This window comes from Leguminivora glycinivorella, chromosome 17 (genome assembly GCF_023078275.1).
Source record: "Leguminivora glycinivorella isolate SPB_JAAS2020 chromosome 17, LegGlyc_1.1, whole genome shotgun sequence".
NCBI lineage: Eukaryota > Metazoa > Arthropoda > Insecta > Lepidoptera > Tortricidae > Leguminivora > Leguminivora glycinivorella.
The window spans coordinates 20,944,930-20,961,722 of record NC_062987.1 but is presented as its reverse complement, the minus strand read 5'-3'; the positions used below and the strand labels follow the sequence as shown (position 1 = coordinate 20,961,722).

Here is a 16,793-nt window from a genome sequence, read left to right as displayed (position 1 = left end):
CGCCCACTGCTGAGCATAGGCCTCCCTTCGTGTACGCCACTCATCCCGGTCCTGGGCTAATCTCATCCAGAAGTGCCCCGCAGTTTTTCGAATGTCGTCCACCCAACGAGCCAACGGATGCCAGGCGCTTCTTACATCCGATAGCGGCCACCATTCGGTCAACATTTTAGTCCACCTGCCATCACTCTGCCTGGCAACATGCCCCGCCCAATTCCATTTGAGTTTGGAAATGACGTCACCCACGTCCCGCACCTTGGTGCGGCGTCGGATCTCGATATTCCTCACTCGATCTTGGAGTTTAATGCCGAGCATGCGCGCATGGTGCGCTCCAAAATTATATGTAACCTCATCACCCCGCAATGTAACCAAAATCGCATGAGAGTTCGCACGCCGCCAATCAGGCCTTTCAGTCCCTCTTAATCTCGCTGCAGAATTAGTTTGGACAGCCTCATGTTTGTGATTTGGTGGTAGATAAAACAAAGTATTTTGTTCTTTGAAATAAATATATTGAGTTTTCTATTACTTAAACTTATACTTTAATAACAATTCATTCTATACAAATTCCTACTGCAACTCTTAGTCAAAGGAAAATTATTCTACAAAAATATTATTGATCTAACAGCTCCTACTTATTTTTATTGCACGTAAAATTATTTGATAACCTTTCTTTCATAATTAATAAGTATTTAAACAATCATTTTATTTTAAAAAGGAATTTTATTCCATACAAAAGCCTCATTAAGGTAAACGTACCAGTGCTCGACACGTTAATGTCCAATAGATGACACCATTCTGTCAGATTTATTGACAGTGACTTAAGGTTGGAAGTGGCATCTACTGGGACACTGTTGATCACTGGTACTTTTTTTTTACCTTAAATACATAATTTGGTCTAGTAAGTAGTTCAGTCGTAAAACATTTTTCCTAAGGTCTCATAGTTCTAACACTTTTAACCCTATCTTGGAATGTTATGCTACTTTTGTTTGAAAATGTTCAAAAGTGGTCGTTATCACACCATGTAAGTACCTACACGGCATGCAATAACAACCACATAATTTTAAATTAAAGGAAATATGGATACACCTCCATCAGGGCCCTGAACTTGTGACCTTCTGGTAAATCCGGATCAGTCTCTCTGACCAACTGAGTCACGGAGGGCTGCAAATAAAAACGACCACTTCTGAACATCTTCAAACACAGGGCATGTACGGAAAGGACACTTCCTACAAAACCGAAGTTTGAAATCAATCCTAGGTCAAATCCTGTTGTCCCTCTCTAACGCAAGGCATTATCCCTTTTGGTCCAAAATCAGAGTGTCAATCTAACCCCTGCCTCGTACGCTAGCGCCGGGTTATGTTCAAGGCCTAACAACAACTGTTAAAAAAGTAAATGTACAGCGGTCGTAAGCAATAATACAGTGAATGCAAGTGTGGTATGTGCGCTTGCGTCGGTGGCGTGGTCACCGATCTGCGCCGCGCGACACAGCGCGTGGAACACGTAGTGCTGCTCATGGATTGAGTGGAACAGGTGCGCTTTTGGACCTGCAAGTAAAAAAACGTGGGTTAAATGTGTTCAAAACTTACCTGTGGCTCTGCTCTATACAGAAAGTTCCTGGTCGAAACGGAAGGTGATAAAATACACACGTTCGTCATCCAATACAGTAAATGGTGGGGCATCAAGAACATGTCTCCTAGTCTAGCGTACCTAACATAATCACTGTACCGTCACATCATGGTTATCTATGGCATGGCTATTTCTTATTCATACAGAATATTCCAGATTAATCAGATAATAGTTCCAACTGACAAGGGATTAATGTCACAGCACTTCAATTAATTGTTTCTTTAAAATTACCTTGATGTTCATGAAGTTCTTTCATTACTCATAGTCCGGACTGCATGCTTCTTTATCAACCTAAAATGTGAGGGTTAACGCCTATAAGTATGAACTACTTTATACTCATTGGATACCTTCAAATGGATGCCTTGTAATAAACGGTTTTCTTTTTTTATGTACGCTGCCGCCCTAATTAGAAATCAACCAAAGATTTGGTAAAAGGCACCCACTGTAGACCAGTCCGCGGCAACGGTCTGCCTATTTCTACGGCACTGTCACTTCTTACTTCTTCTTTTGTTTCCGTTCCGTTTAATGATCACCAGTGGGCTCTTGGGAACAACTTACCTCTAGCATATATCGTAGTATCACCACCCCCGTGGCTGTTCTCATCCAGTATAACCCCAGCTATCTGCTCATACATGAAGTCGTCGCTGTTCCCCGGATCCTTGCGGACCAGATTTTGGTCTACCACTTCGTAATGCAATGCGCCCGGCCCGCCGGTGCCGTATGAAAGTGTGGTGTATGGCTTATGGTCGTACGGGGATACTTCGGTGTGACCTGAAAATAAACAGTTGAAGTTAATTTTATGTTTATGTAGGATGGCAAAATTGGCAGGGTGCAAAGCGGGTGGAGGGGGTAGCTAAAACGATCACAGCGCTCACTACGGCCAAAATTGACATCTTAGTCGCTGACTTGCGCTGTCAAATCCATATTGCAGTAAACATTTTCATATCGTTCTTGAGATACATTTAATGCGGGCCCAGTAAAATTTGTTATGGCGAATTGTAATAACTCCAAGAAAAGTAGCGACTAAATTCTAGCTATTTCCAAGACCGTGGTGGAAACGAAACCACCGTTTAAGTGAATAGTTGCCGTAAGAAGAAAAGTGTCGTCCAATCTCTGAAGTTTTACTTAAAGTGCGTAATCATTTGATACAAGTATTGAATTGAATTTACGGTGAATTTATAGTGCAAATTTTATTGGAGGTAGAAAAGCCGACGTGGAAGCCAATCCCAGTTATGTTCGAAAATCATTTTATTTGTTTCCTCATCTGTGCTCCTGTTTACAAATCGAAACGGATTGACGAAAATGCGTAAATATCGAGGTTTCAATGGGAAGAAGGAGCACGAGAACAATAGAAGCAGAAGCAGTCCATCCGAAGGCTTATCACATTTTAATTAAAATTCCTGAGAACTTATTTCATCGCATTCATGATTGTATTTGATGTGATATCTGGTAAACCTCCAATATTTTCAAGTAAATGAAACAAGTTTTTGTAATGTATATTATAATTAAACGTTATTAATAGCTAGTTTGTTTTTATTTTACAATAAACCCTGTACCCTGCAATGATATTTATAATACCTATAGTTAGCCTATGAAAATGACAGGATAGCAGTGAACTGATCAACTATTTCAAAAGCCAATGATTTATTTATACTTTATTGCACATAGGTACAAATGGTGGAATAATGTCTTCAATCTGTAGAAAATGTCCAGCTAGCACCAATTTATTGCCTTTACTCATCGTCTCAGGTTGGAAAATGATTTCGTGAGCGATGGCACGAAACCCCGTTTTAGTCACCAGTTTGTTAATTTCTCACTGAAAACAACGATTTTAATGTTATTGGCGATAATGTTGTAACCACCATCGTCCAAAATTGTCTAATGTAGTAAAATAGCACAAGATTTCATTAATTTTTTCACAATGTTTACTTACTTCTCGCATGACAGCGGTTACAATATTGTCACTGTCACGTGGCGTTGTCGTCGCGCACGGTCCCAATAGGCTACTTGACCCTTTTTTAAAGTCTATCTTATATTATTCATTACTGTCCAATAAACCGAAAAAATAATATATTGATTGACGACATAAAGTTAAGTTAGGCTCTATGACGTCACTACATGGCTGACAGCGTTTTCGGTGGCCAAAGTTAAAAAAAATATAACACACATTTTCAATCGAAAATACGTAGTCATCATATACTTTTAATACCCAAAATCTATAAACATTGGTTTCTTAGGTCAAATACTACAGAAAATAATCATTTCTTGTGCAAAATTCGATATGAGTCTAGTAGCCTATTAGAGATAATGCTTTTGGTCTATTCAAGACCCAGCATGCGTAGAGAAGATAGAAATCGTTCACACCCCTTAGCATATTATTTGGAAGGACTCCTCACTCCAAAGTGCGTAGACAAATAGAGGAACACTGGTTCAAACTTTCACCATAAAATGAAGGAGCGTTGAAGAACGTTGATCGTTGAACGAACGTTGGTAATGTTGGTTACTTTAAAAATGTAGTCATATGTACGCGACTAAATCCCGATTTTGAAAGTTGTTTGTAACGGAACAACTCGTCCTCATTGATGATACCCATTGATAAACAGATTATGCGAATGATCAGCAGTAAAGACCAGCAGCGTATCATCTTCCCTAGCTAATCATAGCGGATTAAACTCAGACAGTGTCTGCCAAGGCCGCCGATTCGTCTTCGTCTTGTAAACGGCTTGTGAGAACTCGAACAACAGGCCCCGTAGCCGAATGGCATTTCTCCGACGCCAAACGAAAACGAAACGTAGTCCGGCTCTGTCGCGCCAATACGCAAGAGCGATAGGGATAGATATCTACTAGCGTTTCGTTTCGTGAGCGTTTGTGCCATTCGGCTACGCACCCTGAACTCACTAAAGATATTGGATCCTCTTTGGGGATACCCATTGATAGACAGGGTATGCGTATGGTCAGCAGTGACGACCAACAGCGTATCCTCTTCATTGGTCATGGCGGCGGCGACGCGAACAGCGTCCTCCATGGCGGCTGCTTCATCGATGGCGGTTTTAGCTCGTCCGCGGTGGTGCGCCATGTCTATGTTGCCGCCTTCTACCTGGGAAAGTATGATTGGAAATTTGATATTTCAGACACGAAAAACTAGTCTCTCTTCGGGTGAATGAGTGGGATAACATAACATATAATCACGCCTGTATCCCATAAAGGGGTAGGCGGAGCACATGAACTACTAAGTTTCAGTGCCACTCTTGGCAAAAAGGGGTTGAAGATAAAGTAGTAGTAGTAGTAGTAGTAGTAGTAGGGGAGTGGGATAAAATTTGCAATAGGTACAATCTGGGAAATAAGAAACAAAATCTGGCTGGACATCGTGACAGCGGGCATGCAAGAGAATAATCTCACACCTGAGGATGCCGAAGACCGGGCAAAGTGGAGAAGACTGGGCAGGAAAGCGGACCCTGGCTCTAGGCCGAGAAAATGCTAGGTTGAAGAAGAATCTGGGAAATAAGACTGTATTAAGATGGTATTGGACAAAGTTACCAATATGACTTGGGTTTACTTTCGGTCCATAGGGTTGTCCTTGGGTATTAGCCGAATGTGTTTAGTTCTCATCTCAGGGCCACAACTTCAAAATCTCCCCAGCGTTAAGTGCCAATATCCTAGAAGGGCAAGATGTGAGTAATCACTCACCATAAGAAAGTACCCATTAGGGTTCTTCCGTAGAACCTTGATCGCGGCTTCCACCATCTCACTGATCGACGGCATGCCTTCGGGACCATGGTTCCGCTCGAATTCATACGCCATGTGCCCGTTAGCGAAGATTCCTGTAAATGAATAAAAAAAACATTAAATTAGTCTCATACAAATAGGAAGATCATAATTTTAAATTGAACTTGCTGCTCCACTGTTCTACAATAATATCGTCCGACTTATTGTCTCAAGGTCTACTTTTAACCACAGGGTAACTATGATTACTCAAAATGGTACTGAACTACTATTGTAAAGCATCACACCATAAGTACTTGCTGTCTCTAGTTTGTTCCTTATCCATGTTATTATCCTGAATAAAGCTCTTATCATGTTATATTGTTACTCGCTTTATTCACTTCAGTAAATTGGAGATCAGCATTAGGTACCTGGGCCATTTTTTTCAAAGTTGTCCACCCCACTTTTTTTTTGATTTGGAAATTTTTATGTGGTTTCCACTCAGAATCGCGAGCTCTTTCAATTCTAATAGGAGAAAAAAAGTGTCCCAAGGTTTTTTTCCCATTCCGTTACCATTTTTTCATACATTTTGTATGGTGGTAACGGAATGGAAGGTTCGAAAAAATGTATGGAAATCTTGGGACATTTTTTTTTCCTATCAGGTTCGAAAGACCTCGCGATTCTGAGTAATAATCGCGTAAAAAATACCCATGTTACAAAAAAAGTGGGGGGGACAACTTTGAAAAAAAATGGCCCACCTAATCGTTAGATAACACGTAGCGCAGCTTCAATCTTCAGCACGCTACACTTGAGTTTCATCTGTTCCTTATTTGTCTCCGAGATCCTGATGGGGGTCACCTTCACCAGAATAGCATTACTTACCCATCAAATAATCTGTATCATCAAAGTTGACCCCGCTCAGTTCACTATTGTTCTGCACCACGCTGTACTTCAACTGTCTCTGTTCCTTATCCATCATCCAATCCCGAATGAGGTCCCTTCCATCCGTGCTGTAACAGCCCCACAAGTTGATGGGATCACCTTCGAGGGCTGAGGAGTTGGAGACCAGCATTTGACGGCCTCCACCCATTATTACCTGGAAAGGTATATTAGAATGTATGAGTATTTAAGATAGTCAAAATATTGTAGCATTAGTTGGTATTATTAATTCGGCAACCTGGTTATGCGCCTATTATATTCTTATGTGTAGATGCCTCTACTGCCTATCCTTAATTAACTTCCTGGCGATACTCTCAGCTTACGACTCCTGGGAGATAACTGAGTCACTCAGTGGCCATTAGAATTGTGGGTGAAAAGCATTCCTCACAATCAATGCAATACAATCAAGTATCATCAGTTGGTACTCGAGTGACAAGCCAAACTAACATTTTCAAATCTTTCCCCGGACAGACATTTCTTATTTGTAATTATCTTTTTACTGGTAAACAATAAATATTTTTGATTTTTTTTTAATCTCAACCCGCTGCCTGGCAATATGATGATGATGAAGTTAAAACTCAGATTGCCAGGCAATATCATTGCAGGCATGTGATTCCTGAGGCATAACGAGTCTATCTCCCACCTACAACTGGCGATTAGCATTGTGGGAAAAAGGAAGTAGCAAGCTGAAACTCACATTTAAATCTCTCCCCGGCCAGTCTTCAACCAACTGCCTGGCAATATCCTTGCAAGCCCGGGACTCCTGAGGGATGACTGATTCACACTCCCAATGGCGGTTAGGGGTGTGGGCGTACAGCGGGGCAGGGGTCGCGTGCGTCACTCGCATTGTTGTCACGAAACCTGGAGTCATACATGGATTAGGTTTTTCATTTGTTTTATCCATGGAAAGGCTTTGTAGTTATTCTATTAATTTATAAATGGTTATTTGGACAGTAAATAGCTCGACGCCGATCATGCGATCGTTGACCTTGATATTCTACCACAACTCGTTCGTGAAAATATTGTCTATTAATCAATTTTATTGTACCTATGATACCAGGCTGCGTTTTCAGCAAGTGTTCTGAACAGTTCGTTCGCAAATGAAAACACTTGACTTCTATACCTTTATTGGTGCATGACTGGACATTTGTTCAAGCTCTCACAAGCTCGCTCACAACTGTTCAGGCCCCATAGCCGAATGGCATTTCTGCGACGCGAAATGCCACCGAAACGCCGCAGAAATGTAGTCTAGCTCTTTCGCGCCAATACGCAAGAGCGATAATGCTACGAAACAGGTGAAAACGTGGGGTAGTTGTTTTCTGCCACTGTGGCGTTAACGCTGATGGTCCGATCTAACAGCATTATTGGCTCCTGAAGAGACTAGATATAGTTGAATATACCTGCACTCTTCCCAGCTTCTAATGCTACAGCAGCCAAGGACTTCAGCTGCGCTTCAGGGTCCAAAGACTTGGGGCAATCATTTTCTGCCACTGTGGCGTCAACGCCTATGGTCCGATGGTTGACCTTCGTGCCACTGAACATGGCGGTGGCCGTTGATGCGGAGTCTGGGACCATCTTGTTGGCAGAGTATGTCTGGAAGAACAGAAATATTTTTTGTATAAAATAAGACTAACTGGCCGGAAGAGGTAAAAAAACGGGAGTCATGGAGGTTAAGGGGAGAGGCATTTGCCCAGCAGTGCACTGAGAGAAATTTGCATTGTGAATTTAACAAGTTCGACTTATTGCGGTTTATCCGTTTGAATCAGCCAAACGTATGTTTAAAACAGTATCTGTCAGGTTGTTTTTATAAAATCGACTTGTTGATTCAAATATATTGCCGATTCAAATGACAAGTAGCTTGTTGTTTGAACCAAAGAGCACGTAGGCGCTATTTTAACCAAAAAACTTGTTGATCGAACATGAAAACTGGTTGTATTTTCTCTCAGTGTGGGACACCATTATAGACTAGTAAAATAAAATCAACAATCTTCATGTTAATCTTATCATTCGACTTATGTTTATTGTTATCCTAATAAAAGTCATAAAAGCAAAATGAACTAAATGTAACGATGAATAATGATGACGACGTGGATCGGATAAGCCAGAAGTCAGTATTATCAAAAGTGATGTTTCATAAAATATTTTTGATAAAGACATATCCGATATTATTGAGAAATATTGAGGTTTCTTCGGGCAGATTCTCAAAATCACACGCAGAAAAATAAACGTAATTATGTAATTCAACGATAATAACTTGCACTTTCTTTATCGTCTTATCTTTTCAACAATAACTATGTAGATATTAAAATTACACACTGGTGTATATTTATCTTGATTTTAAGGTTATCTTCCTGAGTAAATAATTTTATTTATAATGAAACTAAGCAGTCTGCACCTAAAATAAATAATTTTGAATCTGTGTAATGAATCTGTGCAAGTACCTACTTCAATAATAAACCTACCAGTACCAGTGTACCAGTGATATAAAATATGAAAATACCTATCAATGTTACTATGTGAAAAGGTGATGGTGAAGTGATAAAATTCAAAATACATTTGTATGCTATTGTAACAACAGAAGTCTTTATTATGTAGACGAATTTCTGTTTGGCCCTATGGTTGACTGGTAGAGAATGCCTTGAGGCATTAAGTCCGCCATTTGTACTTTTTTTTTCAACTGTGCAATAAAGTTTAAATAAATAAATATAATTAGCAGATAAAAGTCAATTCATGAGAAAAAACTATTGATAAAAAGGGACGAGAAGCAAGGAACTGAAAGGAATTAAAGGAAACATGTGACACTCCATCCATAGAGAAGGGTTTAGTCCCATAAAATGTACTCGTACGGCATATGACCTTAGGCGAGCTAAATGGGAAAACCATTGGCCGCCATACCAAAGGTCCGAAGCATTCACGAGATTAGTAAGATGTTCTTGCGATTGTTACCTTAAGCATACCAGTATTACCAGTATGAGGGAACTCCTCAAAGGCCATCGTATACCCTTCCCGCCCTTGTATATCGAATACTATTATAGTGTATTTATTTGAAAGCTAAAGGCCGAGATCCGCATAGAGCCAAAGACCCGAAGCATTCGGGAGCATAGTCATTGGTTACTGTAATCCAAAGGTCGAGCTCTGCGTAGTCAAAGACTCGAAACATTCTTGAACATAGTCTGTTACTGTAATCCTTACCTTAAGCATCCCATCATGACGGAACTCCTCAAACGCCATCTTATACCCCTCCCCATCCTTGTATATCTAATACTAGTGTCTTTATTCGAAAGCTGAAGACTGAGCTCCGCGCAGGGTCAAAGGTGAGAAGCATTCACGAGTTATTAAGTGTTTTTTTAATTGTAAAACTGGCCAGTGACCTTAGTCGCGCCTGATGGAATGTGACGACAAGGCCGAAGTTGTAGCTCACTGGATCAGTATCCCATTCACTCTTTACTTGAATACACCCAGATTGTATTCGGCCGGGAATACAGATGAGGAGAGCATGTTCCATTCCTTAGCAGTTCGCATTAGGAAAAAAGAGGCAAACTTCTTCGTGCGAATGAAAGGTAGGTCGACAACGTAAGGGTGAAACCGCTCCCCGCGCCTGGTTGTCCGGTGATGAAGCGGAGAAGGAACCAGTTCAGTATTTTTGCAATTCTTACCTTAAGCATCCCAACATGAGGGAACTCCTCAAAGGCCATCTTGTACCCCTCTCCACCCTTGTATATCCGCGTGGCGGTGACTGTGTTCGGCCCCATGCCGTCTCCTATGAACAGGATCACATTCCTGGCTCTGTTCTGGTTCAGCTTCAGGTTCAGTGCCTCTTCGAGCTCAGCGTGAGCGAGGTCTCGCCAGTATTTCTGGTCTGAAATATAAATATTGAAAATATAAAAAAAAACGTTGGCCGATTGATAATCTCCTCTTTTTAAAACCCGACGCAACAATGACGACTGTCTGTGGCATCGTATTTTTCGAACGGATGCACCGATTTAGATTTAGTTTTTTGTTTGAAAACTAATTAGTCGGGAGTATTCTTAGCCATGTTTGACGATGATGAAAATCGATGCACTATGACGTCGGGTTTTTTTTTCAATATTTTAATTGTGCATCGTGTTATTGAAATTTGGAAGGCGGTTAAAATTTTTATTGAAATAAAAAGGAGAGAACATAAATATTTAGTTTTTTTAATACCACGTCGGTGGCAAACAGATATACGGTCCGCCTAATGCAATGCGGTCACCGTAACCTATGGACGCCTGCAACTGAAGGGGTGTCACATGCACGTTGCTGACCCATTAGAAACTTGTACACCTTCCTTCCTTTTTTGAAGAACTGTAGTTCATGTCACAATTTTCGTTTTCTTTCAACCCCTTTTTGCCAAGAGTGGCACTGAAACTTGAGTTGTTCATGTGCTCTGCCTACCCCTTTATGGGATACAGGCGTGATTGTATGTGTATGTGTGTGTGTGTGTAGTTCATTCAAAATCTTTTTCTGAATAGAATCCAAAGTTTGTTTTAATTGAACATCGCGACGAAAAACATTAAAGAACTGATTGCATCATTTTCTCAACCTAATCTCTTTTTCCTTTGTTTTACGTAAAATAAATAATTACCCAGTTGTTATCAATACAATCACGTAATCTATAGTTATGATTCCAGATCTAATTGTTTCGCGGCAATGTGACTAATAATACCTAGATGTATCAGTATAGTATGATGACCTTTACAATTAATCAATTGAGACAATCATCTAATGTATCAAACGAGTGTGAGTTACAAGACGGGCTTACAGCTAAAACGATTTGTTCCAGGCAATAATTTTGTAGCAGGAAATCAAGAGTGCCAGTTGGGCGAAAGGATAACTTCCCATGATAGAAAACGGATGTAGAAAGCCGAAAGCTTTATCTAGTGACCCAGACAAGCTTTGCTTAGTTTGGGGCTAGGTTGATCTGTGTAAGGTGTCCCCCAATATTTATCTATTTATTTATGTCTCGAAGTTATATAATATAACTTATAGGTTTGAGATTGGCCACAGGATTCGCCCGGGAGCCATATGGTTCTAACAAGTATAGGAGATACACAAGAATAACTAGATGCTACAAATGAAAATTATTGGCGTAAGTACGAACAATAATCCACTCAATTGTCAATTGTAGATCATAATTATCCGGTCTGGGGGCAATTATATAAGAACATCCCCGTGGGTGGTCTGTGCATAGGAATAAAAATGAAATAAATATATCTTATGGAACATTATTATGCAGACCTTAGACCGCGATATATGCTTAGAAAACGCTAAAGTGAAAAACACTTCACAGTCAAGTTACGTTGGTCTTAACCCCTCGTATGCTTAGACACGTATCCGTGCGTGGGAATTTTAATCTATTGCTTTAAATGTCAAGGTCACTATTTCAATGACCAAAATTGACAGGCCGCATACGAGGGGTTAGCGCCAAACACACCATTGGATCCTAAGTCCTTTATGTCAATTTTGAACTAGCTCGACAAAAAAATGTTTAGTCATTGAATCTGGACGGTCATATAGAAATAAAATTGAGTTAAACAGTAAACCTGCTAGACTGTCGCTGCGGTCAATTATTTATTTAATGGCTTCGCCCACAAAAGATTCTTCTGAAAAGAGTACTCAAGGATATCAACTTGTGCATTTCCTGGAGTATGGACACCTTGTAGAAAGGATAATGACGTACCTATTCAAGTTTTTCCTTGTTCATTCGAATGAATACTACAAAAATATTAAATAGGCTTCAAATAAGACTGTTACAGCTAATTGTTAAAATTTTAGCGTTCTTGTTTAGGTGTCACTGTTCGTTTGTAAAATTAGTTAGGAATTAGTGTACAAATATATACCTACCATCATTAGAAACCTTATTAGTGCCTACGTCTCACTTCTTAAATTAGCGCACACCTTTTAATTTAGAAATGTTTGTGAAATGGAACACGCTCTGTTGAAAGAAGAGTGCGCTGCCGTTATTTGACCGGAAGATCTACCTCAAAATGTTGGGACACAGACGTCAAGAGGATGGCCAAAAATAGAAAAAAAAACAGGAACTTGAACATCTTTTTCTGGACTTTTTCACACTCCCCTCTGCCCTTGGGTAATAAAAGTCAACTGTGGGTTCAATTGTGGCATGACCGATGGGCTAAGATCCAAGCACTAAAATATCACGATTTTTTTTCTGTCAGTCCCTTAATTGCTAAACGTGGCGCCGAATCTTGTGTAGTTTCATGTGCTCTGCCTACCTTTCTGGAAATATACGCGTGTGTTTTGTTTATGTTAGTAATTAATACATGAATTTCAACTTCAGGGACACTTCCTTGTTGATCGTTTATAAATAGTTCCATTGTTGTAAAATTTACATATAGAAGCAGTATTTATACGACTACTTATGCGATAATTTGAAATATACCTAATTAATAAACAAAGTAGTAAATTTCATTCATAATACAGGATGACTGGTAATTCGATCCGTTCCTACAAAGAAAACCGTCCTTTAAACCAGGGGTTTATTCTGAAGTTATTTGAGTTTTTAAATTTTTCTTAAAAAAACACGCCTGTCGAGCTAAAATTGTTAATCATAAAAACTACAGTAATTTTGAATAAAAATTTTTTTTTTCTTTTCTATAAACTAGTAAATACGCACAATAAAAAAAATGACAAAATCTTAACAAAATTTCACAAAAAATATATATTTAACTAAAAAAATTATTTGAAGATTTTGAAGTCATAAGTAGTCATACATTTTTGTTTCCAAAATAACCTAAAATTTTAAGGATTTACTTTAAAAAATCGTCGTCAGTTTTTTTTATATAATTTATAATAAAATAAGTACCTAAGTACAAGTACATAATTTTTATTGATTGTTTAAAAGCGCTGTAGTCAAAATACACCTTCTACGAATATACTCTATAGCTTTTATATTTCGACAAATGCTAAATAAAACAATTAATGTAGGTATAGGTAAGTCGGATCTATATTATTGTTATTGAGACGAAGAATACACTGGTGTGAATATTGTTTTCACAACTTGAGGCAAGAGTCATCTAATGCATGTGATCACTTTTCATCGTAAACACTTTAGACAGACGATCCGACCGTATTCTCACAAGATCAGTCGCCATCATAACAAAAAGGACCGTTCAAACTTTGCAAATTGCCTTTTGAGGTCATAATGAATAACTTTTATTACAGGGACCAATGCTGAAATCGCAAAAAAATGTCTGGTTCATACATTCCATCATGAAGCTGCTAATGTCTATGGAACAGCCAAATTTTTTTTCGCGATTTGAATATTGGTTGGATTTTGTTTTTGTTTATTAATTAAATAATTTAAATTGGACATTTTTGCGAAAGAAAATTCAAAACCTTTTTTCTTAAATAGGCAAATTTTATGTTTTTCCAACTCAGAATCACGAGCCCTTTCCATCCTACTAGACGGGAATAAGCTTCCCAAATTTAATTTTTCCACTTCGTTACTATTTTTCAAATACTTTGTAGACACCGGTTACAAAGTGGAAAGTATGTATGCAAAATAATAGTAAATTTTGGGATCTTTTTTGTCCTAGATCGAACTAGTGATGAGTAAGAAAAACATAAAATTTACGTACCTTAGAAAAAATATTTTCGATGATTCTTCTCGCGAAAATGCCCAAATGCTACTTAAGCCTCTTAAATAAAAGTAACTTTAAGTCATAAAAGTTTAAGACTTCTAACATAAAGGGGTATTCCCATAAAATTATTGACACGCAAACATTACCTACTGTTTACAAATGACAATAATTATTTATAGGTATCTACAGTTTTTTCGTCTAGTCTAGAGTTTGTTAACCTGCATCGTAAGACAAGTTACAGATTCTTTATTGGACACGTGTAAACAGTTTTAGCTGTTAGTAACACAGTGACATAACGATACCGTTTAAACAACAACCATGCCATTGTAATATGTGGGAAATTAATTCTTATAATAGATTTTTTACGAGTTTTAATACTTAGGTATATTAAGTAAATAAGAGATAACTAATACCATAAATGTTTAATTCATTGTCAAGATTAAAAAATGAATTCTACCTTCAACGTAATAATTGAAAACCCGCGTTTCTATCGCTCTAGAAACCAAGGTAACTAATAGAAAACAGGAAATTAAACAAAAACTAAGCCTAAAACTGAACGAATCTGAACTTCAAAATAATATTTAAAAAGTTAAATTAAAAAAGTTCTCACCGGTCCGATGTGAACGCGCGCCGAACACAAATAAAATCAAAATTAGAACGCGCATGTCTAGCCGCGGCCGCTGAATGAATGGCACTGACAACTTCAGTCAATCGGTCCGTATTGTACGGCGGCGTGACAATGGAATTTCATTTTGCAGCGCTTATGTAGTGCTGAGAGCGATTGATAGCGCTGCTTACGTACCTATACATGATGATATGTATTGATGATTCAGCACCGCTAGCCGTTAGTCGCCGCGACATAGACTACCCGTTTCATAGCTCGATTGGTTAAGAGCAATACACGCATTGCAGACGATGCGGGTTCGAGTCCCACCGGAAGCGTTAATTTTTACATTTTTCCTTTAATACTTGTATGTATTTTTATTTTATTTTAGAATACTTCAATTAGGTTGTTTAGTTTATTTTGTATATAAAATAAATAAATAAAAATAAAAAGCCTTTTATTTCTCGCCAATCAAATAAAATAACGATCAAGCAAAATAATAACATATAATTTTTCTTAACAGAAACATTTTACATATTTGAAATCGTTACTCTATATCATCCAGTTTTGATTAATTCCCGAGTACTTATTGATGTATTATAAACTATTTTGTATATACATATATAAATGTGTTTTTTTTTGTTAAGACCAATTATAAATAATTAAAAAAATAAACGTACGTACAAACTAAAATTAAAAATAAGAACTTAAAAATTAAACTTTAATTTTTTAAATAAATATTGCACAATTAACCTAAACACAGTTTTTGGAACAGTCGGAACACAAAACAAATGATCGATTCGTTTCTTATCACTCACGTTTACATTTATTATCAATGTATTTTTTATAATTAGCATATTAAGTTGTAGATAATATAATAAACAGGATTATTCTAACAAGAAAGATGTTGTAGACAACAGATTGATTGTGTCGTTGACAAAACTGAGATAATTTTTTACTTTGTATTTAATTACATAAGTCACCTTAAAAATATGTTTAAGTATTTAAAAACATCTCTTGTATCTGAAATAAAGTTTAATGGTATTATTTTTAATAGTCTATCTTTGTTACCGTACAAAGAAGGATGTGTTCCGATATATTTAGCTTGTTGATGCACATGATAAAATAATCTATGTCTAAATGTACGTGTATTCTACCAATAATTTAAAATAATAATGATCTGATTTAGCTGATGAATTATTTTCCATGCCTGAATTTCCGTACGTCATCGAGTGAGTGCCAATAATAGTAGGTACAATCAATCTGCAACGTGGGGCGAAAGACGCGGAAGTTAAATTTTGCAAACGATTTAATTTCAAGATTTCAAGATACGAGTTTGCAATATTCTTCCGTCCCGAGAAAACACGCAACGTTGTTCATCATACTAATATAAAAAAAGAACTTTCATAACTCCCTTTCGAGAACGATTTTGCTACAACTCCCAGCCCATGCGTGCAAATGCACATTTACTTACTGGGCGATTGTGATGAAAAAGTTTTTTTTAGAAACATTAATGCACATATAAGTTCAACAGGCGGACTTAATGCCCTTAGGCGTTCTCTATACCACTTCTACAGGCAGACTTAATGCATTTAGCCCTTTAGGCATACCCTACCAATGTAGGGAACAAATCAAATTATTTTAGTAAATATTTTTTTGATATGTTCTTTTAAGTAGTAACACTACTATATATAAATTATAAACTGAAATACGAGTAGATACCATAGACTAAAGAAAAAGCGACCACCAGCTTCGCCACCAGTGGGCTTCATCGCTTTTTCTTTCATCATCATCCTCCTTGCGTTATCCCGGCATTTGCCACGGCTCATGGGAGCCTGGGGTCCGCTTTGACAACTAATCCCAAGATTTGGCGTAGGCACTAGTTTTACGAAAGCGACTGCCATCTGACCTTCCAACCCGAAGGGTAACTAGGCCTTATTGGAATTAGTCCGGTTTCCTCACGATGTTTTCCTTCACCAAAAAGCGACTGGCAAATATCAAATGACATTTCGCTTTTTCTTTAGTGTATGGTATCTATTTTAGTTCATTCCCTACCAGTCAACCATGGGGCGAAACAGAAATGCGTCAATTGAGGTCTATCTATTCCATTCTACATATCTATCTCTCTACCAACTGAAGAATTAGGGGTTCCTAACACTTGCAAGCAGTGACATGAGATGAGACTAGCTCGGCTGCAATCGGAATATCGTCTCGAGTATCGATCCGCTGGCGGCGACTGTGCGCAGAACACAGCTTCCCTGTTAAGGGTCCGCACACACTTTTATCACCAGTGAATAAAGTTA

The 16,793-nt window shown here is 38.2% G+C and overlaps 1 protein-coding gene across 1 annotated transcript; it reads right to left on the bottom strand.

The window, feature by feature from the left end:
• Nucleotides 1-879: 879 nt before the first annotated feature.
• Nucleotides 880-14,613, bottom strand: LOC125235215 (alkaline phosphatase). Its single transcript, XM_048141695.1, has 9 exons — nucleotides 14,497-14,613; nucleotides 9,921-10,123; nucleotides 7,665-7,857; nucleotides 6,962-7,125; nucleotides 6,208-6,421; nucleotides 5,311-5,444; nucleotides 4,522-4,720; nucleotides 2,182-2,394; nucleotides 880-1,541 (listed from the first exon to the last, which is right to left on the bottom strand). The coding sequence occupies exons 1-9, from the start codon at nucleotides 14,549-14,551 to the stop codon at nucleotides 1,378-1,380; spliced, it is 1,539 nt and encodes a 512-aa protein (XP_047997652.1). The 5' UTR covers nucleotides 14,552-14,613; the 3' UTR covers nucleotides 880-1,377.
• Between the last annotated feature and the right edge of the window lie 2,180 nt (nucleotides 14,614-16,793).